This window comes from Malaya genurostris, chromosome 3 (assembly GCF_030247185.1).
Source record: "Malaya genurostris strain Urasoe2022 chromosome 3, Malgen_1.1, whole genome shotgun sequence".
Lineage (NCBI taxonomy): Eukaryota > Metazoa > Arthropoda > Insecta > Diptera > Culicidae > Malaya > Malaya genurostris.
In genome coordinates this window covers 20,086,973-20,114,470 of record NC_080572.1, presented here as the reverse complement: position 1 = coordinate 20,114,470, position 27,498 = coordinate 20,086,973, and the positions used below count along the sequence as shown (strand labels likewise).

Sequence of the window (27,498 nt, the reverse complement as noted above, 5' to 3'; positions counted from 1 at the left end):
AAACAATAAATATGATTTTGAGTTATTGCTATTCGATGGTCCCTTTATTTGTGGTTCAGCCCAGTGGGCACCCCCCAAAATGAATGACCGGAATTTTATTGCATTTTGATGCTCACTGAATCTGAGAAATCACACTAAAGAAGTTGTTTTTGTTTCTACCCCATATCTGGCATTCGCATCATCATCATCATCATCATCAGGGATTTTCGTTCCCGGTCGAAGCTGGATACCCGTTGGACTCGAATCAAGCCCGTTTCTATCTGATGGAGACGCACTATAGCAGCAGTGTAGAGTTTGGCGAGAGTTCCGTCAGTGCCCCTGCCGACGCTGCGTCCACCAAGAGCAAGGTGATGGTGGACAATTCTGGGTTGAAAATTTACTACACCAGTGCGCTAAGGAATCATGATGCCGGTGTGCTGTCAGTCGGAATGGACCCGAATTGGAGGCATATCATTCCACCTGGACAGGATCACGTTGTGTCCGAGGGACACTGTGTTGGCGAGTGTACTCAGCGAGCATTTCCACGTGACGGGATTAATATTTTTGCTGTTATGATGCGAACCCATCAAATTGGCAGACAAATCAAGCTGAGGCAGATCCGCTACAGAGAGGAACTTTTGCCTATCGCACACGACAGAAATACGGATTATAACTATCAGGAATATCGAAGGCTAGCATCAACGGTGAGGGTTCTTCCGGGTGATCGGTTGATTGCCGAATGTATCTACGATAGCTCGGGACGAGCAGCAATTACTCTTGGAGGTCTAACCACCCGAGAGGAAACCTGTCTGGTGCTAACCTTGTACTATCCGAGGCAGAAAGAGCTAACAACGTGCCATTCGTTACCCAGTTTGCCAACGGTGCTGCATTCGCTGGGAATCAACGAGTTGGTTCCGTAAGTATTTATTCATTCGTAAGTGCTAGTCATTCGAATCGATAACTTATTCTTTTAATTTCAAAAACAGCGGTTCAAATCCGGTGCGGATCGCTTCCCCAACGGAACTTTCCGGCATGACCCTGGAGACACGTCTCATCTCGTACGACTGGCGAAACAACTTCAAAAGTTTTCAGTACGTAACGCGTAAAGGATCCTTCAAACCACTTTGCTGGAGTGCGAAAAATCAACCACTAGCGGTAAGAGTTCTTATTCACCAGCTTCAGTTGTTTTCATACACCGAAATTTTTCCGTTCAACCCTCCCAATCCACCCTTCATCAAATATTTCCGGAAGGTGCAAATCCCATTAGCATTAGTGCCAAAAATCAGAGAAATTTGTATATTCTTCGAAATGAAACGTCGAATGGCTCATTTGGTTCCCAGGAGAGCTTTCACTTGTTTGTATTCCACGTTTTCTTAAATTGCAACTAGAACCGTTTCGAACCGAAACTTTAGCTGTGGTCCAGAAAATGCTTCGAGATTGTTTACTGGTGGTATTTTCCTTGAGCCTTGATGCCGAGAGCGTGAAAGTCTTTGAGACAAATGTTGGTTTTCGCCACTTGGTAAGAATTTCTCATTACTTTAGAAATATTATTTCTATTGGTAGACGAGAAGAAGGCAATGATCCATGATTATTCAGTTGAATTGCAACAATATGTGCACGATTAGTTCGGGGAATTGTGGCTGAACTAAATCAGATTTAGTAAAGGTTATTCAGAAATTTTTAATCCGATTAAATATCTAGAGTTTCATTATGGACAATGAGAAGTTTGTCGTCTTCAATATGACAAACCATTCATGTTTCACTGATGGAGAGACTGGGGAGTAATTTTTTTTGTTTACACGTTTGTAACGTCAATATAGCTCAAGAGCTGCCAATTGCACAAATACTGTGCCGATAAAGAAATTGCATGAAAACGATTGCGCACTCCGAAAATATATACACTGAAAAAGTATGCCCTGAAAAAAAAAGTTGAGAACGAATTTTTCGTTGTTTTGATTATAGAGGTTTTAATAAAATCATTCACCTCTTCGAGCAAGAAAAATTTCTGTTGGGAATGGAACCCAGGTGGGCTGTCTGAAGAGAATCGACTTACCCATCACGCAATACCCGTCCTCTTTATCAAGAATTAAAAATTTCCCTCAAAAATCAAATTAAAGAAAAATACAAATAGTTTCATCAATTATTTTTGATATTTTCACTAAAAACATAAACTTTAAATCCCATTCAGATGCTAATTTCATTATAATAAAATAAAATGTAACAACTGAAATATATGCCTTTTATATAAAACTTCCAGATAAAAAATAGCCATTGAAATAATAAAACGTGATTATATGGATGAAAAAAGATAAATCTACTCTTAGTAACCTCATCGTAGAAGTAGTTGTTTTCTAGATACTTTGAAATGGAATTCAAATAACCAAAATTTATAATGAATTATGTAGTTTCAACAAGTCTATACATACTAAAACAGTAATTGGAAACGATACAAATTTGTCAATCCAGCGTTAATTTTTAGGTTGATTTTTTCAAAGTATTTTTTTTATTAGTGTATACTTTCTTCAGAGAGCCCAATCGATTTCCGACAACTACTTGTCCGACACCATTTTTATGCAATTAATAATTTCCGAACTAGGGGAGACCCGGGCTAGACTGGACAACGTAAATATCTTATAAACCAGTAATTATTTTGATCCATAAATTGACTTTGTAAACGCGCTTTCATGTAACAGACAGACGTCCGTTAGCTGGACCAATTAAGTTTGTCATCAATCGTGCTGGTGTCAAAACGTGTGCATTTCCAACTGAAATTATTTTATAAAATTTTTTTCAGGATTATTTCATTTCTGTGTGTTGTAATGAAGGTCTGGTTAGTGCTTTCAAATGTTTATCTCGCGTTAAATCCGGTGATTATTGAGTGTTTTCTATTACGTGGAAAATAAAAAAAGAAAATAGACTACTATTGTCTCAAAAATGGATTGTCTGTGCGAAACTAAGCCGGACATATAATTTCCGACTTAAAATTCTTAACATATTCTTGAAACATACCTATATATTGATATCTACATGTCTATTTTACTTCTTATCACTTATTAATGCTAGATTCACTACCAATTCATGTAAAAAGTTCATTGTATGTAGCGAAACTTTATAGTCCGGTTTAGCCCCATAGGAAGCGCATGTTTTTCCGAGTCGCAAATTGAGAGTGTTAGCTGAAGCTTGAAGCTACACATTGGTATGGATAACTTGGGTGAAAAGCTAGTGGTGAATTGTCTGAATGCCAATTTCATATTAACCGAAATCGTATATTTCACACCAAAAAGTCAAGGTTTAATTGGTATTACTTAGAATTGAGCAATTTCATTATTTGAAAATTTTTCAGAGTATGAGAGTTTCAATTGAGCAACAAGTGTAAACAAAACATATTTAATTATGAATTGATTTGATTTATATTTATCATACTTTCTACCACAAAAAATCACTATAGGTTCTTACAGTTGAACTAAAACTTTGACACCAGATCATAAAAAATAATGATAGATTCGCGCACAGCAATACGCTTGAGAATACTATTAATCAAATCGTCAAGTGTTGCTTAAACAAACCGATACCTTTTTATTTCTGTTTCAACATAATTCATTCTCATCCCACACAATCTCACCTAGAAATTGGCTTCGTACCACGATCCCAAGAAAATTTTCACTGCTGAAACAATACCAACCACATCGGTCTTTCCTTTTGATGTAAATTAAAGCTTGCTAAATCAGTATAAAATTTTCGTTTATAAACAAACCAAATCTAACTGAAGCATTCAACATACATCTAGGATCATTCATCTACCCTCCATTGAGATTCAGGCGTTCGACCGCAAACTACCCCAAACAACACGGCCCCAAAGGCAATACGAGAAATTAAACATTTTATCCGTCTGCTTACATGCTTCGATCAGTAGCACACAAATCGACCCTCTCATTCTTAGTTTAGCAAACGAACAAATTTCCAACGACCGACTGGACCATCAATTGCCACAGGCTTTCTGTTTCTAGGCTCAAGGAGTGCAATTTCTCAACCAGATTCTAACCTGTCGAAGAAGATTCCAAACTGGTGCGGTTTATTCGCACGATTTGCAACTGCCGCATCGGTGAAAATCGATATCGATAGATGCTTATTTTCGGCTGCAAATAAATTCCATTGATATAGCACTTAAAGCCAGCCACTGAATATTTCAAAACTAAATCCCATTTATATACATGCTATTTATGGGCTTTACTCTTGCAGCACCGGGACTTTCCGTACATTCAAAGACTGGCTCTCCTCTGGGTCTTCACGTACGTACATATTATGCGCACTAGGCAACCAAATGATCCTTGCGTTCCATAGCCCATTCGGTCCTTGGAGTACAATACCACTTTCTGATGGCATGCCTGGGTGGAATCTTTTAATAAATATTCCAAAGTTCTACGTTGTCGGTTCGATGGCTCTTCAGTCAAATGCTCATACATTTTCAGCTCTATCAGAACGACGGCTAAACATTACAGATATATTGTAAAACTGTGGGTATGTGGAAGTTCATGTGTGTTTTAGAGAGAGAGCGATATTGAGGGGCGATAAACTCCTCAAGAAATAGGAATTTCGAACTCAGGCACCATTATGTTCATTCATTTCGCCTCTCCTTTAGATTTCCTGCTTCCATACTATCCATACCTGTTTAATTTTCGACGAGCGAGAGAGAGAGAGATGCAAGAACTGGGATACTGGGAATATACACACATTACGTTTGCCTAAATAAATAGGCAACTCAGGCAAAATCCAATCTATTCGACACACATTCGAAAACCGATTCGTACTCTCTGTATCACCCACGCTCAATGCATTGTCCACTGCCTAGCTTTTCATTAATGTACAGTGGGGTCTCAGACAACGCGGATTAGGTTTTGCCGGTATTCGTTGTTGCCGGATTCGTTATTTCCGGAAAGCCGCGATAAACGGGACAGAGCATATGGGATTTCGAGTGATTGGGGCTGTGAACGGTTATCTCGCTTCTATCGACAGATAGAGTTTATTAAATGAAAGAATATCTAATGCGGCTTCGCCACATCGATTTGATTCGTGTGCCGTCCGACCTCACTCCCGCTCGTTCGGACCTAACTAAAGCATAGAAAACTAGCTTTGAGTAAACCGATTACAGATTTGTATGCAAGAGGCCGCCGATTCCGTCGGCGGGTCGGCGGCCGACTCAGCCGGCGTCGCATCGGCGGCTTTATGCCACCGAGTCATCTGGGCTTCGGTTATGTGGCTGCGCCACATCAGTTATACAAGAGGCATAATAACACAAAAAAAACAATATGATGTATTCGAAATTACCCTTTCGGCGAACTTACTCTTTCTAGCTCTTAAGTGGTAGGTCCAGTTATTGGAGCTATCGTAATCAGTAATAGCTATCGTAATTCGTTGACATAAATAGTCAAAACCTCAGATTTCAGATGTCGATATTCATCCTAATATTCCAGTAGATTACTAGCGTCTTCTAGTAAAACAGTTTTCAGTTTGTCTATTCTTCACCAACTTATTGAAAAAATGATTGATAACATCACTATCGTAAACAATTCTGATTTGTAGTTACAGAAAACCACCTTGTAGATGTATAAAAACTCATTCATTTAATGGTTTATATGGTTTATTTTAATAAGTCAACATAATCTTGAGCTGCAGTAATTTTCAACCCTGAATTGCACACTAGGGTTACCAATGAGATAAGTTTCAACTACTGTTTACACTATTTGATATGTTTCGAACTCCGGAACATTCTTTTCGAAAGCACGAACATTCTATCTCATCCAGTCCATTATGCATTGATCCGCCAACCCGGGACATGGGTGAGTTTTTAACTAATATGATTTTCATAATGTAGACCGCCACATTCTGAACATTTTGTAGAAGACAAAGTCGCTCTAAATCTTCTAGTTTTCGCACTTGAGCATAATTTTGATATTGGAATTTGCACCATAGCAAGCACACTAATTCCATCTGATGCAGTGAATCCGAAATATACTTTCAACTTGTTAATAAACTTTGAGTCTCTCGAAAAGTTGTTCGAAGATTCCAAATGATAAAATATTCGCAACATGTTATGTTCAAACTGTTTTTTCTATTGTAATTTATATGTATTATTTAATGCATTTTTTAAAAAACCCCTGGCGGAGCAGTTCTCAACCAATTGTCTGTCAAACTACACTTAATTGTTGGTCTAAGTATCTACAACAAGTTTGTCGAAGATTTTTTTTTTTTTTTTCATAAATACGTTTATTTCATAGGCAATATACATAAGTTTTTCTTCGCCGTGGCATCCACAATACATAGTAGTTTAAACCTAATACATTTCGAATATCATATTATTATGTTGGTACTCATTAGTTAATCTAAACACTGTTTTTATCAAGCGAGTTGCTATTTTAAATTACATTAAATAAAATACATTTATTTTGTACATGATCTTATAACTATTTCAGGATTGTTTGTATCAGTTCACCACTTATATTCAATATCCTATAGTTGGCTATTGGTTGAACTCATGGAAGAGAAAACAGTTTAACATAAAATAAAATTTAAATTGGAACTCCAATGGATTTAATGAAATGATAAAGAAGTTTCATGTATGGAAGGTCACGACAAGCAAGAATGTCGCGAACTGGGACATTGGATAGTCTACCTTGGGTACGCAAGGAATTTATTAGTTGAGATCTGACATCACGAAACTCCACGCATGTCCAAACAACATGGTCAATATCGCGGTAACCTTCGCCGCAAGCACAATGATTAGTCTCGGAAAGTCCAATTCGAAGGAGATGTGCATCTAACGTGTAGTGATTGGACATGAGTCTGGACATCACACGAATGAAATCTCTACTCACATCCAGTCCCCTGAACCATGCCTTTGTCGATATTTTAGGAATAATTGAGTGCATCCACCGACCCAGATCATCTTTATCCCAAGAAGCTTGCCAGCTGGCAAGTGTTCTTTGGCGAGACGCGCTATAGAATTCGTTGAAAGCAATCGGTCTCTCATAAATTTCACCCTCAATAGCACCACGTTTGGCTAAAATATCGGCTCTTTCATTGCCTGGAATGGAGCAATGAGCCGGAACCCAAACTATTGTGATTAGATAATTATTATTCAATATGTCGTTCAGACACTGTTTTATTTTACCCAAGAAAAACGGTTCATTTTTGCCAGCAGCGTTTGAGCGAATGGCTTCAATTGCACTCAGACTATCTGTGAAGAGGAAATAATGGTTTGGAGATAATGTGACGATTACATTCAAGCTATAATGAACTGCTGCTAACTCTGCAATATAAACAGATGCAGGTTCTTGAAGCTTGAATGAGGCCGAAACATTATTGTTGAACATACCAAACCCTGTCGCTTCTTCCATTCGCGATCCGTCCGTGTAAAACATTTTCTCAGAGTTAATATGCCTGAACTTACTTGAAAATATTTTTGGGATTTCCATAGAGCGTAGGTGGTCCGGGATTCCACGCACTTCGCGCTGCATGGATGTGTCGAAAAATAAAGTTGAGTCAGGTACATTTAGGAGGCTGACACGGATAGGAATATATCTTGAAGGGTTGATTTCCTGTGACATATGGTTAAAATATACTGTCATGAATTTTGTTTGAGATCGAAGCTCGACTAGTCGTTCGAAATTATTAATTACCATGGGATTCAGCACATCACATCTTATTAGCAGGCGTGATGAAAGCTCCCAAAATCGATCTTTTAATGGAAGAACTCCCGCCAGAACTTCAAGACTCATTGTATGTGTCGAATGCATGCAGCCTAAAGCAATTCGCAAACAACGGTACTGAATTCGCTCAAGTTTGATAATATGAGAATTTGCAGCGGAACGAAAACAAACGCATCCATATTCCATCACTGAAAGTATCGTTGTCTGATACAATTTTATTAGATCTTGCGGATGAGCACCCCACCAAGACCCTGTTATTGTTCGAAGAAAATTTACTCTTTGTTGGCATTTCGTTATCAGATACCTAATGTGTCCTCCCCACGTGCATTTGGAATCAAACCACACCCCGAGGTATTTGAAAGTCAAAACCTGTTCGATTATTCTTCCCATCATATGAAGCTGAAGTTGCGCGGGATCATGCTTTTTTGAAAAGACGACCAGCTCTGTTTTCTCCGCAGAGAATTCGATACCAAGATGAACAGCCCAAACGGACAATTTATCTAAGGTATCTTGCAATGGTTTTTGCAGATCAATAGCTTTGGATCCAGTAACTGAAACCACGCCATCATCTGCCAATTGTCTTAGTGTACATGGGGTTACTAGACAGCTGTCAATGTCATTCACGTAAAAATTATAGAGGAGCGGACTGAGGCATGAGCCTTGCGGGAGACCCATGTAGCTAATTCTGGTTGTTGCCAAATCGCCATGTGAAAAATGCATGCGTTTCTCTGACAAAAGGTTGTGCAAATAATTATTTATAACCGCTGGGAGTCCATGTTGGTGGAGCTTGTCTGAAAGAACATCAATGGAAACTGAATCAAATGCTCCTTTAATGTCTAAAAATACAGATGCCATTTGTTGCTTTTGAGCGAAGGCAATTTGGATGTCAGACGAAAGTAATGCAAGGCAATCATTCGTCCCTTTATTTCTACGGAAGCCAAACTGAGTATCTGACAACAAACCGTTCGTCTCGACCCAAGTGTCGAGACGTCGTAGAATAATTTTTTCGAACAATTTTCTGATGCAGGACAACATCGCAATGGGTCTATATGAGTTGTGATTGGAAGCTGGTTTCCCCGGCTTTTGAATGGCGATAACTTTCACTTGTCTCCAGTCAGGTGGAACAATATTTTGCTCAAGAAACTTGTTGAACAATTCCAACAAACGTCTTTTTGCGAGGTCGGGCAGATTCTTCACCAAGTTGAATTTAATTCTGTCCAATCCAGGAGCGTTATTGTTACAAGACATGAGTGCTATGGAAAATTCCATCATTGAAAAGGGGCTATCAATGGAATCATCATTTGAAGAAGACTCCCTAACAATGCTATGCGTAGGAACGGAATCTGGACAAACTTTCCTCGCAAAATCAAATATCCATCGATTCGAGTACTCCTCACTCTCATTTCCTACGTTACGATTCCTCATTCGTCTGGCCGTATTCCAAAGAGTGCTCATTGAGGTTTCTCTTGACAAACCTTCCACAAAATGTCTCCAATAGCTGCATTTCTTAACCCTAAGTATGTTCTTGTACTTGGTTTCTAAAACCAAGAATCTTTCAAAATTCTGAGGAGTTCCTCCTCCTCGTTTTAAAAACGTCTTGAAAGCATTTTGTTTCGCGTGTTTAGCATCTGAGCACTCTTTGTCCCACCAAGGATTTGGAGGTCTTCTGTTAGACGATGGACCAAGAAATCGTTTGGTTTGGGCTTGTTCTGCGGCCTCCAGAATCGAACAAACGAGGAAGTCATATTCTTCAAGTGGGGGAAGCTCTTCCATTGAAGTTAAGACACTTGAAATATTACTTTGGTATTTAATCCAGTCAATATTTTTTGTCAAATCATATGGAATATTAACTGAATTAGCAATGCCTTTGTTACTGCTAATTGAGATGATGATTGGTAAATGATCGCTACCATGTAAATCAGGAAATAGTTTCCAGGTGCAATCTAGTCGAATTGAAGTCGAACAAAGAGATGAATCTAATGCACTTGGACGTGCAGGAGGTCTTGGGATCCGTGTCATGCTACCCATATTTAGTACCGTCATGCTAAAATTGTCGCAAATATTATATATTAGAGATGATCTGCTATCATTGTAAACGGAACCCCACATCATTCCGTGCGAATTGAAATCTCCTAAAATCAAACGTGGAGCAGGAAGGGCTTCGACAATTTCATTAAGCTGTCGTTGTCCAACTTGAGCTCTTGGAGGAATATATACCGAAGCAATGCAAATGTCCTTTCCTTTAATGTTTATTTGACAAGCAACAACTTCTATACTAGAAGTCGAAGGAATGTTTAATCTATAAAAGGAATAACATTTCTTAATTCCTAAAAGCACTCCACCATACGGGGAGTCTCTGTCGAGACGTATAATGTTAAAGTCATTAAAATTTAAGGCTATGTTTGATGTAAGCCATGTTTCGCACAAAGCAAATACATCACATTTTTGACTATGCAACAAAACTTTAAATGAATCAAGTTTTGGCATGATGCTTCGACAATTCCACTGCAGGACAGTGATTGAATCATTTGCGGCGGATGATAAATTATCCATCAAATGATACAAAACCTGAAAGAGCTGGCCATTGAGCTGATAACTGTTTCAAAAAAGTTCTAGCTATTGGAAGGAATGCTGTTATGATGGTCTTTAGAGGTTCAGAAATATTGAATGCAGCGAAAATCCATTCTACAATTTCCGAAAATTTCAGTAATCCTGTTGGTGAATGTGAAATGGAGCCCACTGGATTATTGTCTTTTCTTGAGCTAGTTCCTGGATTGGTTTGTGAATTTGACAAACCAGGAGGCACAGTTTTTGGTTTTAAATTTGGCTTTTTAGCTTTAACACGGGGATCTTTTTTTGAAGGTATAATTTTAGGTGTCTTTTTTGGTATTTTGTGGTTTGTTAATCTCCTCTTAACAGACCCTTGAGGAGTGACAAACGAGGTATCTTCACTATTTCCGTCAGAGTCAGATTCCTCTGGCTCCGCAAGATTTGAAAAACCGTTTTCGGTTTCCAAAGGGGAGACATGTATGACCGTTTTGAGCATTTCTGCATATGTGCGCTTAGACCGTGCTTTTAAAGAAAGCTTCATTTTGTCTTTACGCAGCTTAAATGCAGCGCACACTGAAAGATCATCATGAGGGCTTTCCCCACAATAAACACATTTTTCAACATCTTTATCGCAAAGATTATCCTTATGAGGCCCTTGACATTTGATACATTTGGACTTATTACTACAGTAAGTAGCTGTATGTCCGAATTTTTTACAGTTCGTGCAATTCATAACATGCGGTACGAAAAGCCGAACAGGAAGACGAATTTTATCGATATAGACATGGCTAGGCAATGCAGATCCGGCAAATGTTACGCGAAACGAATCTGAGGGACGATAAGACTTTTTTCCATCGACAATAGATGCTGAGTACAATTGTTTGCACTCGAGTATCTTAACTCCCTCAAGCATGGAGTTTTTAAAACGGCCAACTCCATTTTTAAGTAAATCATCTGCTGTCAGACTTGCTTCAGTCACAACACCGTCAATTTCTACCTCCTTCGATGGAATGTAAACTCGATATTCAATAGCAAATAATTTACAGGTTACAATATCGTTTGCCTGTTTCAAGTCGTTAACTACAACTCGAATTTTATCTCTATTAACCTTACAGATTTCTTTAACTTCAGAGAAATGTGATGTCAAATCCTTTGTAATTTGCATCAAGTTTAAAATCTTTTCTTTTTTTCGAAGATAGACTATCCATGGCCCAGTGGTACCCTGTGGATAATGTTTAGCCCTCGGAGTATTTAAACTTTTACTAGTATCCTGAATCGGATTCGGATGATCTTCCATGAGATCATCCATTACATTAAATTTTTTTTGTAAATTAATAATACCAAAATAAAAACTTATGTTTAGTAAAATTTCAGATATAAGAAATAAAAAATAAATTAAATTAAATCTACCTTGTAGCTGATGTCTCTGTTCCTTTATCGTGAAGAACGACGTGAAGCTCTTCCAACGATTTCCAATTGGCAGTCTTTTGCTGTTTCCAATTGGCAGTCTTCTGTCGTTTACTGCTATCTCAGTTGCTCTGCCGTCGTTGTGAACACCACTGCACTTGCTGTACCTGACCCCAGGTACAGTGCTTTTGCTCTTGGTGGCGATCAAATGCGATGCTTGCAGTGTAGCACCTCGCGATATATGCCGTCTCTTTTGATCCTACGCAGCGTACAAATTCTGGTACCTGGTAGATCAGCACTGGGTTGCTTTAGCACCTCTGTGCCTTTGCACCCCTTCGTCTTCGCACCTTTATGCGATGGCACCTCTGTGACTCGTCACTTCTATGCTCTCGCACCTCTGTGTCTCTACACCTCTGTGCGTATGAACGGGATGGCCTTCGTTGCTAGCTTTCCAGTCGGGAAACGCCCCGAATATTGCGTTTGCTATGGGCAGTTTAACTACCTGAAGCTTAGAATTGTCTCGGTAGCAGCCGTTAACTCACGAGCCAGTACAATCGAAACACAACCTCTTCGCTTGAATGGTTTTTACTGAATGATTTGTCGAAGATTGTATAGTTCTATCTGTCGACCGAAGCGAGATAGCCGTTCACAGCCCCAATCACTCGAAATCCCATATGCTATGAGTCCCGTTTATCGCGGATTCGCTTTTCACGCCCTTGGTGAACCGCGTTATACTAGACCCCTCTGTATTTAGTATTAACCGATTCGAAACTTTTCAAAAATTATAATATACTGACATATTATATTACGTTACCTACGAACTGCATAGTTTCGATTATAGGAACACTTGAAAACGATCGCTTGTTATGTTGTTTGTTAGTTTAATTTAAAAATGACGATCATATTGTGTCGTAACTATGTCGAAGGGAACCACGATTAATTTGTTGAGAGCCTTAAAAAGAGAGCTTGAGAATGGAACCTGCCGACAAATAAAATCGCGCTTGTGAGGGGCTTTCTCTCTCTCTCACTCACACATAAGGTCACTCGATCGCCGATGTAAGAGGATAAGTGGCTATTAAAAACAACTTTTTGAAGAACCGGGTGAAAAACTTTAAAGGGGACGGGGTGAATCCATCGCCTTTCACGTAGCCTATCTGTGTTCTATACACTCAAAAATCCCCTGTGATTTTACATCTTATTAGATGCACATAAATGGAGCGTCGCAGTTCACGCAAATTTACGTGGAAGAACATTTAATATTGCGCCTAAAACTCCATAACATGAAATTCATTGAAATAAAATAAAAGAATACTGATAAGCAACAGCCGCGACTTGAACCTAGAATCATCGGTACGTCTGTTAATCGACTGAGCCACAGAAGCATGCATCTGCTTGGCTGGTAAAAATGCATTTAAATTCATACAGTCGCACCTGCTAGCAGAACGCAAGTTACAGTCGAAACCAGTAAAATTCAAGCTCATATAACATTAAGTTATTCCAAATAAAATTTTCCGTCATTTGACAAATTAAGTCTTTAAGAATCACATCGTATGAGGGATTAAGTCACTTGTTAAATTCAAATTTTTTGGAGTGTAGAAATACGTTCTTAGCATAAAACGATTTGATGTTAGCGTATATCGTCATGAATTATCATGTATTTCTGAATCAGAGGTCCTATCAAAGTAATACTCAATCTCCGATGAACTGATGAAACATTACAGTACTTTCATTCGACTCAAATTTAGTGATAATCGGTCCTGCCTTTTTTGGGAAAACGAGCGACATTATTTTATGTTTACAACTTAACTGCATGCATTTATTTCTATTTCGTTTTTAGAGGTTAACCATCCAGGTAGGCTGCGTAAAAGGCGATGGTCTTACCCATCACGCTATGCCCGTTCCCGAACTGCATATCTCTCTCTCTCTCTCTCTCTCTCTCTCTCTCTCTCTCTATATATATATATATATATATATATATATATATATATATATATATATATATATATATATATATATATATATATATATATATATATATAAATATATATATATATAAATATATATATATATATATATATATATATATATATATATATATATATATATATATATATATATATATATATATATATATATATATATATATATATATATAAATATATATATATATATATATATATATATATATATATATATATATATATATATATATATATATATATATATATATATATATATATATATATATATATATATATATATATATATATATATATATATATATATATATATATATATATATATATATATATATATATATACACTGAAGTCTTTTTTTATGCGAATTTACGTACCGCATAAAAAAAACCGCATAAAAAAAAACCGCATAACTCTGAAAATTCGCATAAAAAAAAAACCGCATAACTCTGAAAATTCGCATAAAAAAAACCGCATAACTCTGAAACTTCGCATAAAAAAAAGACCGCAGAAGGGCAAACCGCATAACTCTGAAAATTCGCATAAAAAAAAACCGCGTAACTCTGAAACTCCGCATAAAAAAAAACCGCATAACTCTGAAAATTCGCATAAAAAAAGTCGCGTAAAAAAAAACCGCATAAAAAAAGACCGCATAAAAAAAGACCTCAGCACTGAAGTCTTTTTTTATGCGAATTTACGTACCGCATAAAAAAAACCGCATAAAAAAAACCGCATAACTCTGAAAATTCGCATAAAAAAAACCGCATAACTCTGAAAATTCGCATTAAAAAAAACCGCATAACTCTGAAACTTCGCATAAAAAAAGACCGCAGAAGGGCAAACCGCATAACTCTGAAAATTCGCATAAAAAAAGTCGCGTAAAAAAAAACCGCATAAAAAAAGACCGCATAAAAAAAGACCTCAGTGTATATATAGCCGTCTGTTAATACAACTATTAAACGAAGGCAGTGTTCATGTAGAAGTCAATGAACACAGTATTTAAAAGAATGGTAACTTGAATTCATTTTATCTTTCGATATTTTAACAATATCAAACTAAATAGAGATTGTGAGAGGAAAAAGAATATGAAAAATGTAGAGCCATCGTACTAAAGAAGGAGTATGGATTTGAAGATAAAGTGCGGAAAAAATCGACGTAACAAGGTTCATTTAGATAAGAAGATGGTTTCTAGCATCTAAACCTATCTTCACCAGAGGAGTCGAACTTAGCGATGCGAATCATCCGAGTCTCTGATATGTCAGAAATTTACTAAATAATTACTGACTGACCAGAAGTCATAAATTAAAAGTAAAAAACCTGTTTTAATCCACCTAGTGGTGTACTGATGCCTTTCTCATATCAATCATACTATCATATATAATACTGTGGTATTCTTCAAAATAATATTCTTCGATTCTTAAAAGAATAACCGAAATCGGTTTGTTTGACCGTCTACTGATGAAAACTATCAATTGGAGAAGATTTGAAGTTGATTTAGAAAACTTTTTACGGTGTTTCGCCCTTCTCAGTGATGGTATAAAAGTTTTAATACACTTTACCCTATATTTCCGGATTCGGAAATCGGATCCGGATGAAATTCAGGAATTACATGTGGGACCACATGACCTTTCATTTGAACGCCACGGTCACGCCATCTATGAGAAAAAATAGAACACATATTTTAATTTTTTTGCACATTTTACCCCATAACTCCGGAACCGGAAGTCGGATCCAAATAATATTCAGGAATTTTGTATGGGACTACAAGACCTTTCATTTGAATCTAAGTTTGTGAAAATCGTCTGAAAATAAATCTGTGCAATCTGATTGGAGTTTGTTGCGATCAAAATAAACATTTTTTAAGGAACTTGTCTTAGATAAAAAAAAGCCAATTTTTTGGAAGCGTTTTGAGTCTACTGTGGAAGCACGGCAAAAAAGTCTAAGAATAACAAAGCCTCTAAGGTGACTTAAATAGAAAATCTTTGTTACACCCATTCCCATTAAATGTAATAATTATTAACAGTGTGTTTCTATTCAATTTTCTATGAACTCTAAACAACAAATTCGGTTTGTTGCAGTCATCAGGACCGCCAATTTTTAATGGAACACAAATGATACAAGCATTTAAGAGGCATAGTACATTCTTAGGAAAACGGTCATTGTTGCAAAACGCAAAAGCATTTTTCTTTGTTGTCGTTGAGCGAAAATTCAAAAGAGAAATATCAGTTTGTGTGGTACATTGTTCTAAATAGACTGATGTTTTTGCCTTTCTCATATAGAAAGGTTATGCAATCACTGTGAAAACCGACTTTTGAGCCAAGGCCCGGAGGAGCGAATATCATATAACATTCGATTCAGTTTGTCGAGTACGCAAAATGGCTGTGTGGGTATGTGCGTATGTGTGTATGTAACGTTCTTTTGAACTAACTTTTCTCGGAAATGGCTGAACCGATTTTCACAAACTTATATTCAAATTCCTGAGATATGTTTGAGGCTGACTTCCAGTTTCGGAATGATTGGTAAATTGTGCAAAAATATCAAAATATGTGTACTGATTTTTTCAGAGATGACGTGACCGATTTTCAAAAACTTTTTCAAATGAATGGTCTCAGGGTCCTTCACAAAACTTCCAAATTTCATTTGTATCAGACTTCCGGTTCCGGAATTATAAGGTGATTAACGTAAAAATGTATGGCGTTACCGATTTCAACAAATTTTGATTCAAATGAATGGTCTTATGCAGGCCCGTACCCAGGATTTCGTTTCGGGAGGGGCCCAAAGATGAAAAATAATGTTACTGAAGATTGCTGACGTACCTAATTCTCGGTGTGCCTTTTACGGGTGTTTTTAACAGACACTTTAAACTTTTTCACTGGAACTGTTATTGTATTACATTTCTTTACATTTACTGTCTTGTTTTTTCTGTAACATGTCTGAGATTTTCTGAATAATTAAATATCTGTTTTTGATTTCGGGAGGGGCCTGGGCCCCTCGGGCCCCCCCTCTGGGTACGTGACTGGTCTTATGGTTCCATACAAAACTTCTTAATTCCATTTGGATCCGAATTCCGGTTCCGGAATTATAGAGTAAAGTTTGTAAAAAAAAATTATACCATTACAGGGCCGAAACAAAAAACCTCATCATATATAATACTGTGGTATTCTTCAAAATAGTTTTCTTCGATTCTTGAAGGATTAACCGGAATCGGTTCAGTTAACCGTTTACTGATAATGACTGCCGATTGCAGTAGTTTTTTGGCCGATTTAGAATTTTTTCACGTTTTTACCGTATAATTCCAGAACCCGATGTCGGATCTGGATGAAATTCAGGAATTCCGTACAAGCCCACAGGACCTTCCATTAAAACCTAAATGTGTGAAAATTTGAGAAACCATCACTGAGAAAAGTGAGTGAGATCCATTTGAGAAAACATAACCACTATTTCCTGTGCCTCCGGAATCGGAAACTGGGAACCAGAATAGCCGAAATCAAGTCGTTTGGCCGTCTACTAATAAGTGTAGTACTTTTCGGGTCAGCATCAATTTTTTTTCGTTCTTTGTTTCGCCCCTCTAAGTGATGGTATAAAAGTTTTTACACACTTTACGCTATAATTCCGGAACCGGAAGCCGGATCCAAATGAAATTCAGAAGTTTTGTATGGGACCATAAGACCATTCATTTGAAAATGAAAAAAATTCAAAGTTTGTTAAAATCGGTCACGTCATCTCTGAGAAAATCGAGTAAGTAATTTGAAACTGGGATGTTTATATCATTAATCATCTTATAATTCCGGAATCTGCTGAAGTCGGATACAGCAGAAATTCATAGATTTTGTAAAGAACCGTAAGACCATTGATTGGAATCTAAGTTTATGGAAAAAAACGTTACATACACACATACGCACATACACACACATACGCACATACACACACATACACACACACAGACATTTTGCATACTCGACGAACTGAGTCGAATGGTATATGACACTCGGCCCTCCGGGCCTCGGCTTAAAAGTTGGTTTTCACAGTGATTGCATAACCTTTCTATATGAGAAAGGCAAAACGAAAAAGAAAACTAACTAACCCCAAAACTACTCCATTCGATATTCATTATCAGAAGACGGCCAAACAAACTGGTTCTGGATATCCTGGTTCCAAGTTTCCGATTCCGGAGGCACAAGAAATAGTGGTCTTATTTTCTTGAATAGATCTCTCAATTTCGCGGCTATGTCTGTGACATTACCTACTCCTAGTTTTTCGGTACCCATAATGTATCTGAATGACTTTTCTTATATGATTTTTGAGATATAGTTGTACATGCACACATTGATTTAAAAGAAATTATTATGGGTTTAGATATTCACTTGATTCTCATAGATAAGTCAGTTAATCAAATGAAATTATTATTCGAGAAATTCAATCCAGGAACTAAACTTCCGAGATTCTTTTTACTTTCAATATTCCTACTTTTAAATTTCAACAGCAAATAACACCTCTTTCAAATATTCATTTCAGGGCACTGAGAGCCTAGACGGCTATGCACCGAACATTACCAAAACGTACAAACTGGCGAAATCGTGCAGCTTCAACCGGTCGCCGGTCGGTACCGCTTCCGGGGGTCTGAACGTTGCCAACGTATACTTCCAGAATCGGAACCGCTACGTCACCGAATCGGAAGCGAATGTCGACCTGCCGCAGGTGGAGGACGACGAACTGGACGACAACAACGTGATAGAGGGTGCTGCTCGGAGCAAAGTGTCACGCAGTTCGGCCACTGAAACGATGGGACTGAGTGGAGCTTCGATGGGCGGTATCCGGAGTCAGATGATGATGGCGTATCTGCTGTTCATCATCTTCCTGAATGCGTTTCGGATAGTACATGCCGGCGACGCCTAGGTTTGTGCTATGATCGGGTCGGGTTGATATGTGAGCATCTGCTTTCTGGTTTTGGAAAGTTGGTACTTTTCTACCCCTTTTTATGTATGTTCGTATTTAACGAGGCGAGTGGTAGAAGGGTTTGGAACTATTTAGCAATAAGTAGACAACAAATTGCACACTGACTGTGGAAACTGGTGTACCAGTAAAAAAACGAGGTTCTGATGAAATTTTTCTGCGTCCTCTAGCGAAGGGGTCGTCATCCGTGAAGGACCAAGAACAGAAGACGAGGAAATTGTGTAAATAGTTCAGAGAGAAGTAAGATGATGGAAAAAAATATTTTGCCATGGAGAAAATCCCTCGAAACTTTCCTTTTTGACTGTTTTATTTGCTTTTGTACAAAGCAATGATCCGTTAACGAGAAAGAGACGCAGATAGAGTCCATAACCTTAAGCAAAAAGCCACCCTGAAATAATCGAAAGGGTGAAATAAAAAGTAGTATTAATAACGATCCAGAAGTCGCTGAGAATAGTTCTCAGTACGATAACTTTAATGAACATACTTTTATAATGGCAAAAGTTAAGTCGAGTCGGATCTAGGGATAAAGTGTTTTGTAGGTAACAGTCCTATTTGTCCACTGTGTGTAACCTGAAGCGGCAGCGCCGTTTGTAAATTGTATTTTTACACGCTGCAACAGTCTTGGAAAGGACCTCTAGTGAAGCATCTACACATAACACAGATGTAAATTCAAGTGTTGTTGAACTAAGAAATTAAGCCGTACTCTGTAGTCTAGTCAGTAGTGAGATGGCAAAACTGGACTAATTTTTGTTAAAGCATCTATACACACTGTTTTCTTGTTTCTGCTGTTTCCTGTATGAAGGTGAAAAAAAGACGATCTCGTGTCCGTGGAGTGACGTCGTAGGTTTCCATTTTACCCGCTTTATTACAATATCTTTAGGAAGAGAGAGATAGAGGGTGGAAAAAAAGAGAGTCTGTATAACAGAATTTTATAAAAGCAAAGTTTTCCTCGGTAGTTCATCAATAGAGAAAGTGAAGAATCCTCAATACTTCTACCGAAATTTAAGGTATAGTAGGATGGTTGAAAAACTCTTACAGGATTCACCGAACATTCGAGGAGTGAACTACAAAAATGGTGAATATGTTACCAATATGTTTTCCGCCTGTATGAAGTGAAAAGAAGCGCAAGAAAAAGTAACCTAAAGCGAGAGACAATCATGAACCTGCCAGCCAGCTGAAAAGCACAGAAAGAAACAATCTGAAATTTATGAGGAAAATGAGATAATTTTTTTTCTAGCGAAAGGAAGGAAACTGTGTCAGCTCTTTACGATCTACTTACGTAACCGGTGGTATGAGGACTGTTTGACTATATGCAACACGAACAGATACCCTCATAATTTGTTAGGCCCTGAGGGTACTCCTCCTGTAGCAAAAAAATGTGTGATTTCACGTGATGAAGCAATTTGAGGAGGTAGCCTGGGGAAAGCGTAATATGTTGCGAAATCACATGTGTGCAGTCGAGATGCGGGTGTAAGTTTGAAAAAGTAACATAAAACAGGGATACGTGACTCGAAAGAAGTCTTAACTGTAGTCAAACAACCCGCTATCAATAACGGGTTGTGGTTGAAGAGAAATTTGCTAAATTTTTCAGCATTATTTCCAATTTTTCAACATTATATTCCATAGAGGTAACCGAACTAATATGAACGGAGTTTTAAGCAATATCCCCATATCGTTCGGGTCCATGCTAAATATTTGATTGAAAATTTATTATCTATCAATTTGTTGAACTGGAATAGCTCACGCGTGGCTTGTCATGAGGAAAAGGGGTTCGGATCGACGAGCAAAATTGTATGAAACCATAAAACTATTTCTTTGAATCTATCTTTATAAGCATTCCATGAGATGTTCCACTTTGGAATTTTTGGTAATTATTTATGGTACATCTATAATTGATATTCGGGGACCAGCATAATCCAAAACGGTTCGTATAGCGATAAATTAATATGACGAATAAATTGGAATAGTTTTAACCCCACATTTAAAGTTTTTTTTAGTATCGTCATCTTCTACAACGATTTGAATATCAAAAACACATCACCTGGAATTCCAGAATCAGATAAAATTTTTCAATTTTGTATGGAGCCAAAAGGCCTTCTTCTGGGAAACGATTGAGCTCCTCTATTATCTATAATTTCGGAACCGGAGTTCGGATATCGGTGTAACTGAACTCAGTTAAACTCACTTAAGGGATTGTAAATCATTTCATTTCATTCGAAATTTTTGAAAATAAATGTAGCCATCTGTGAAAAATCGTAGTGCGTTCTAATAAAAATTTTTGGTACCCTCCGAGATGGAAAACTGTATACCGTAAAAACTGAAATAATTTTATTTCGTAATCGACTATCAAAATTTACAAATCCGATTATTTTATGTGTTATTGATATTTTTACATTATCTCCAAAACCGGAAGTCAGATCTGGTTAAAAGCAAGAAGTTTTTATGGGGTCTTAAAACTTTTCATTTGAATCTACGAGGAAAATGAGTGACATTATTAAATTTTCATTTCACATATCACATATCATACTGTAGTTCCGGAACCAGCAGTCGGATACGAATGAAATTCAGGAAACTTGTATGGGAGCATAGGATTTTTCATATGAATCTAAGTTCGTAGAAATCCGTTAAGCCATCTCGAGAAAATTTCGTGAAATTACTTGTCAATTGGTAAGAAGTTCTGTTTTTCCAGCAGTTATTGCTGTAGGAAGCTTAAATCAGTACAAATATGAAATTGTTTTGAATTCGACAATACTGCATCGTTCTAATACATATGGCATATTCAAACGATTATGTTTCCAAAAATAATACTGAAATCGAAACGAGGCAGTAAATTTGATTCTTGAAAACAATTGCATACAACAGTACTAATAATCGCATTTCACTTTGCTCAAAAGCATCGCTTTATCACGTAGCGATCAAATCTCCTACTGCTGTAATTGGAGGAGAAGTCGCTTACACAAAAATATCGATAGGTCCGTTAAAAATGAACAGGTTTTAACGATCTACAACTTGTTGGATACTCATTACCGTTTGAAATCATAGTCTCAAAACCAGTGATGCGAACGGTACCGGTAAAATACATTTCTTTCCCTACATTCTACACACTCTGAGTGCTACCGCCTGCTACAACTGCTGGTAGATACATTTACTCTAGAGAGTGTACCAGCGACGATGAGAACGGTGAAGGTAAAAATACATTTTGTTCTGCTTCATTCTACTCTTTCTTAGGTTTACAGCATTCTACAGTAGGCTGGGCGATACATTTGCTCAAAGCTACCGCCGCTTTTAAAAATGTAATATAGCTTTCTACCGCCGTCGAAAAAAAAGTATTCTACCGCTGTACTTTACATTGTTCGCTCAAAATGGTAGCGCACGTGTTTACATTGAACGTTAACAAATGATTACTAGTTATTTAATATATAAACATTATGTGTTGACGACTTTTTTGTATTTTTCAAGACCAGATTATATTTTATTTAAATAGTAGATCGTTTGATATTCTTGATGATCTTCCCGAATGGTGTAATGAATTATTTGTTTTCAAGGCCCTTTTTAAATGAAGAATTCAATGCTTTGCTGCATTGAAACGTACTGATTAGATTTTAGCAGATGAAAAAGTAAACAAAGAGAAACAATTTACTTTTGTGACCTTATGAAATGGTTACGTCGACTTGTCATTTTTTTTCCCTTCATTAGCAGTGAACGTTGTTGCTCCCAAAATCGTTTTTTTTTTTTCAAAGCAATTCGTGATCGTGAAAAATGACTGATTCATCGAAAATAAAGCGTTTTTATCGGGACATAGCCAATGATTGTTATAAGTGTGAAGATGATTATATAATTTGTAACATCGATTCTACTCGAATCTGCACGTACAAAAAATTAAGAAGTAGTTATGATCCCGGAAATTTTGTTAAGCATTTACGAAATGTGCATCCGTAAAAGCCTCTGGAATACGGACTACTGAAGCAAGGATATGCACCAGAAAAGAAAAGGAAAATTCTTAAAACATCAATAGCACTCGACAGACAAGCTGTGGTTGAATCTTTGGTAAAAATGGTATCACTTCATCACTTGCCCCTATGCGCCGTTGAATGGGAAGGTTTTCGAGAACTGCTAGATCCAATTTGCGAAGCACTTAAATTTAAAATCAATCGAGACAATATCTCTCGTCATATTGAACAATGCGCAACAAATATTAGGGAAAAAATTGCAGCTGAAATGCAAGGTCGATTAATATGCATTAAAGTCGACTCTGCGACCCGATATGGCCGTCATGTAGTGGGCATAAATGCGCAATTTAATAAAGATGATACTGTGATTATTAGAACCCTAGGTAAGGCTATTTTGATTTGGCCAAAGTAGTATAAGCATATAAATGATTTGTTTTGTAGCAATGATGGAAGTTAACTGTCGCCAGACTGGTAAATTCCTAAAGTAAAAATTGATTATGTACTGAAGATGTACGGAGTCGCACAAGTCATTCCTATTGTGTATTTCGATGAAGTTTGAGCTTTCCATACAAAAAACATCACTTGTTCGAAATGCAGAATCACATTTTTTACATTAAATCAAAACATTTCGAAATGCGGAAAATGGAAATCTTTCACTCAATCTAAAAACTTTAATTCGATCTAAATACCAAAAAAAATGATTTTTTTATCTTCATTTATATAACGGTTAAAATTATTTCACACCGGAGAACGAATAAATTATTATTTCCGAACGAAGGGCCCTTCTATTTGATTCGAAGACTGCGAGAAGCGATCTAACCACCTCAAAGATATCGATGTTAGTTTCATTTTTGAAATCTTCTGTGACCATTACTTTTTAGGCTTCCCGAATAGGAAAACGGTAACCAGTATAGCCGAGTTCAGTTTACTTGTCCAACCAACAAGCCCTTAAAGCATTCATTGACTAGTCACACGTGCGAATACGTGAAAGTCATCTTCAAAATAACGAACGAAATAGGCAATGTGCAGCGCCTACCGTAAAGTACATTTTCTATCGCACTTATGTACACTTTTCTACAACGGCAAAGTACTTTTTTCTACCGCCACGAGCTACTTTTTTTGTGGTACAGTAGCGCGAACAAGGAGGCAGTAAAATGTGGAAAAATATAATTTCTACCTACTTCGAACGGCTATGATTCCAGCCGTAGTTTTTTACGCGATACTGCTTCGCTCGCCTACTGTAATAGAATTTTAGTTTGGATGCATCAACGCGGTACAGTAAGAAAAATTAAAAAAGGTAGATGTGGGTAAGCAGACTACAGTAATAAAAATGGGAGGCAGTTTGCATCCTTGCTCAAAACATATTTTTTTACAAACATAATTGGGACAGATTTTGTAAAAAAATCTGGAAATTTCCAAATTAAATATTGTGTAACTCAAAAAGTAAACAGCCGTTCAGGTTGCCGAGGAGACCATTAATTGACAACACACACACATACACCCATGGATATTTGCTCAGTCCATCGAGCTGAATCGATTGGTATGTGACACTCGCTCTACGGGCCTCGGAAAAAGTTTGAGTTTCCAAAGTTGGAGCGAATGCTATACCTATAGCTTTATATTCATGAAAAAAGGAGAAAAAGAAGATTTAATAATTAAATATTATTATATTGATATTGTTTTTTGTAACATGCAGCTGTCATTCCTTTCAACATGGTTTTGATTGTGAATTTTTTTTTCCTAGTTTCAAAATATGAAACAAATTGTAAATGCGCACGTTTTCTTCCCAAGCAATGAATCTTGTATTAGTGGCATATACCCAAAGTGAAATCAATTTCAAAATTTTCTGGCCGATACGGTACTGGGGATTTGCTAGGCGAGTTTCAGGCAGAGCAAAAAAATGAATGCACGGTTGTACTATTGGCAGTAATAATCGTTATGGAATTAGTCGAGAAGGAGATAAAAACAAGCAAAAGAACAAACAAGCAAAGAACTATAAACTTTATTTTATATATTTTTTGCTAGAGGTAGAAACAATCGAGAATAAGAGAACACAGAAGAAGGAAGAAAAGTATATGCAAATGTGATACCGTAAATTAAAACTAAATAAATAATGAACATTAAGTGGTTGTAAATACGTTTATAGTGTACTATTGTAGTGATCAGAGGAAAAGCTAACTTCAGAAATCAGTCACGAAATTTGATGGATAGAATGAATTAAAAATAAAATACATTGTGTAGCACATAGCATCACCGAAAAAAGAGCACACCGATCGTTTTACCCTTTTGATTTTCCCAATATCTTGCACCTTGCTTCAAAACAACTTTTGTGCTCCGGACCTAATACTTTTTGTACTTTTTCAATGAACAAGTACTCAGTAAAAACATTCGAGACCGTAGTCTAACATTCCATCAACAAGGAATTGCGAAGAAATGAAACATGTCTTAGTATATGCTCAATCTAATTTCATTTAATTGAAAAAACTTTGTTTCGTTAAGCTATCAAAAACCAAAATAGTAGGATTTCAAAACATGTTATTGCTTTATTACCTAGCACCGAGAACCAGCAGTCCTGTTTTAAATTCTGGGTGTCCTATTCCCCTTTCAAAAATCCTACCTCTTTCAGTGTCTCATAATCTAGCTAGAGCAAAGAAAAGCAGAAAAATGTCCATCCAATAATACATGTTCTACAGAATTTAGCGCCTTCAAGTTGATAACCAAACTGAAATCAAAGAATTAGGACATGGAAAAACCCATTAGTGAGCAGTCATAAAATTAAATAATTAAATAAATATTGAAAAACCGCGCGAAACAAAATACACCTGTACTTCTACAACCTGCAATCGAGCTACTATCACAACAACAACAACAACTACTACTACTACTATTTGCACAGAGAAATGCGATTAAATAATAGCAGAGACGAGCAAACACTAAAAAAGATGAAAAATAGATGAAACCATTATCAAATATCAAACATAAAACGAGAACGAAAGCTTAAATAGTTTAAGTCTACCTGTGCTGTTTTGATTTTTTTCTGGTTCCTAAGGAAACCGTTGTCACTTCTATTCTCGAATACTGAATTCAAAAAAATGTAAAAAGTAAATTAAATTGAATTCAACTGGGTGTTATGATTCGTTTTTAACAAGTCCATGTCCTGGACGCAACGGATCTAGATTACAGAATGGAGCGAATTTAGTAATGCTCGAGTTGAAAAGAAATTGATAGTTATTCGAGCATAAGGGTTTGATTTTTGCTTTGAGGCATTGTTAGTGCATTTTAAAAGGAGTTAGACCAAATCAGACAATGTGAAAATTAGAACAATGTTTTGTGCAGAAACAGTAGAGAAAAGTCCAAACGTAACTAATCATAGTCGTGGAAATTTACCGTTAAGCTAGTAGCAGTTCCCAAAATAGTGTGATGTATAAAAAAGAACAATTATGATGACTAATCAAAATAAAATCACAGATGGAAGGTCGGAAACATCCGACGCTCATGAAGACTAGAAAGTTAAGAGGGAAATGTGAAAAATTGTGAAAAAACTTGATGTAATCCACAAAAAAACTGTTGTAAAACTGAAACCCTAAATGGAAACATGTGGAAAAAGCAATACGAAAATAAATTTAGATATCAAAGTAGTAGGCTTAAGTTCTAGTGCATCCGAAACATCCAAATAATAGTTACCATCTTTGAGATAGATTTCAACTTACTTTTCACAGCTATTCAGCTATATTCCTTGCTGTTCAAATATGCAGTTATGCAATAATCTATACGAGCTACTGAGAAATCATTACGCTTCTGGTTCAACGAATAATCCAATAAATTTGAAACGCAAACTACTCGTCGCTAGTTTTTTAAACTAGATACACTGTATTGTATTATTATGTTTCCTACCGCCTTACTTCAGATATGATTAATCAGTTACGAACTACAAATTACCAACCATGCCGCCCCATTAACTTCGGTAGGCGCAGCTAGTCGTGATCCGTTTAGCTACGCTACCGCCGGCACCAGAGAAGTTATTCCTAAGTCACAGTATGCTTTCGATTGCCGCCTGGTGGCAGCAGCATGTTTACCCAGTGAATAATAAGCGCTCAGGTACGGTAATCATCTGCATTGAATAAATAGTGCTACTTCAAAGCACAGGAACATAGATCGTTGCTGTTATCCTATTACAGTGAAGTCTTCTAAGACAAACTTATTGGTTGCACCCAACAAGAGAGATTTTCCAGTAGAATCAATAAACCTTTTGAATAAAAACTTGTTTTAATCCACCAAGTGGTGTAATGATGCCTTCCTCATATACCTTATGATCAAAAACGAACCGGAATTTTCATTTTAAAATTCCCGCGCTTGTCCAATCGGTAAACTTTTATTCTCTCAACGTTGGCAACACTTTTATACACATTCTGTCAAATTTAGACGCATATCGTAAGATTAGTTTTTATTTGGCGTCTATACAAAGAAGTTGAAAAATTTTCGTGTGGCGATTTTCGTCACTCTTCAATTTTTTTCACTTTTTAAAAATATGAAGTTTTTTTTTCGAGCAATGAAAGAATGCATGTGCAGCTCAACCATAGCCGAATCAGAAAAAAGTCAACGCCGGAGAGCTCAGATCGGTCGGATCTGCATAATGCGGATAGCCGAATTGCGCTGAGGTACGCTCGTGCGGGTCGTAATTGAAAAATTCACTGCTCCGAAATTATTGATCTTTCCACTCTGAAACTTAGCCAAGATTGAGTTAAACCACTAAAGCTTCTATCTTCAACAAAAAAAAAAGAAAAAAAAATTAGACCCAAGTTTGTAATTTTTTTATTTATTTATTAATTATAACTTTTTTTCATTATAATAACTTTAAAGGTTGTTTAGTGGAATCGCTTATATGAAAGCTAAGGAAAAGACGCACATTTCATGTTTCCGACGAATTTTTGTATCTGAATTAGTATAGACTGTTGAAAAAAGGCACTTTTTTGAAA

At 36.8% G+C, this 27,498-nt stretch overlaps 1 protein-coding gene across 5 annotated transcripts in view; it reads left to right on the top strand.

Moving 5' to 3' along the window:
- LOC131437382 (MOXD1 homolog 2-like) overlaps positions 1–26,160 on the top strand; it is a 299,407-nt gene extending 273,247 nt beyond the window's left edge. For all 5 annotated transcript variants that reach the window (XM_058606685.1, XM_058606684.1, XM_058606683.1 and 2 more), the window contains 3 exons: positions 201–895; positions 966–1,134; positions 18,135–26,160. In XM_058606685.1, coding sequence (XP_058462668.1) covers positions 201–895; positions 966–1,134; positions 18,135–18,515 — 1,245 coding nt within the window. In that variant the 3' untranslated portion in view covers positions 18,516–26,160. The remainder of the gene's footprint in view (positions 1–200; positions 896–965; positions 1,135–18,134) is intronic.
- Positions 26,161–27,498: the final 1,338 nt, after the last annotated feature.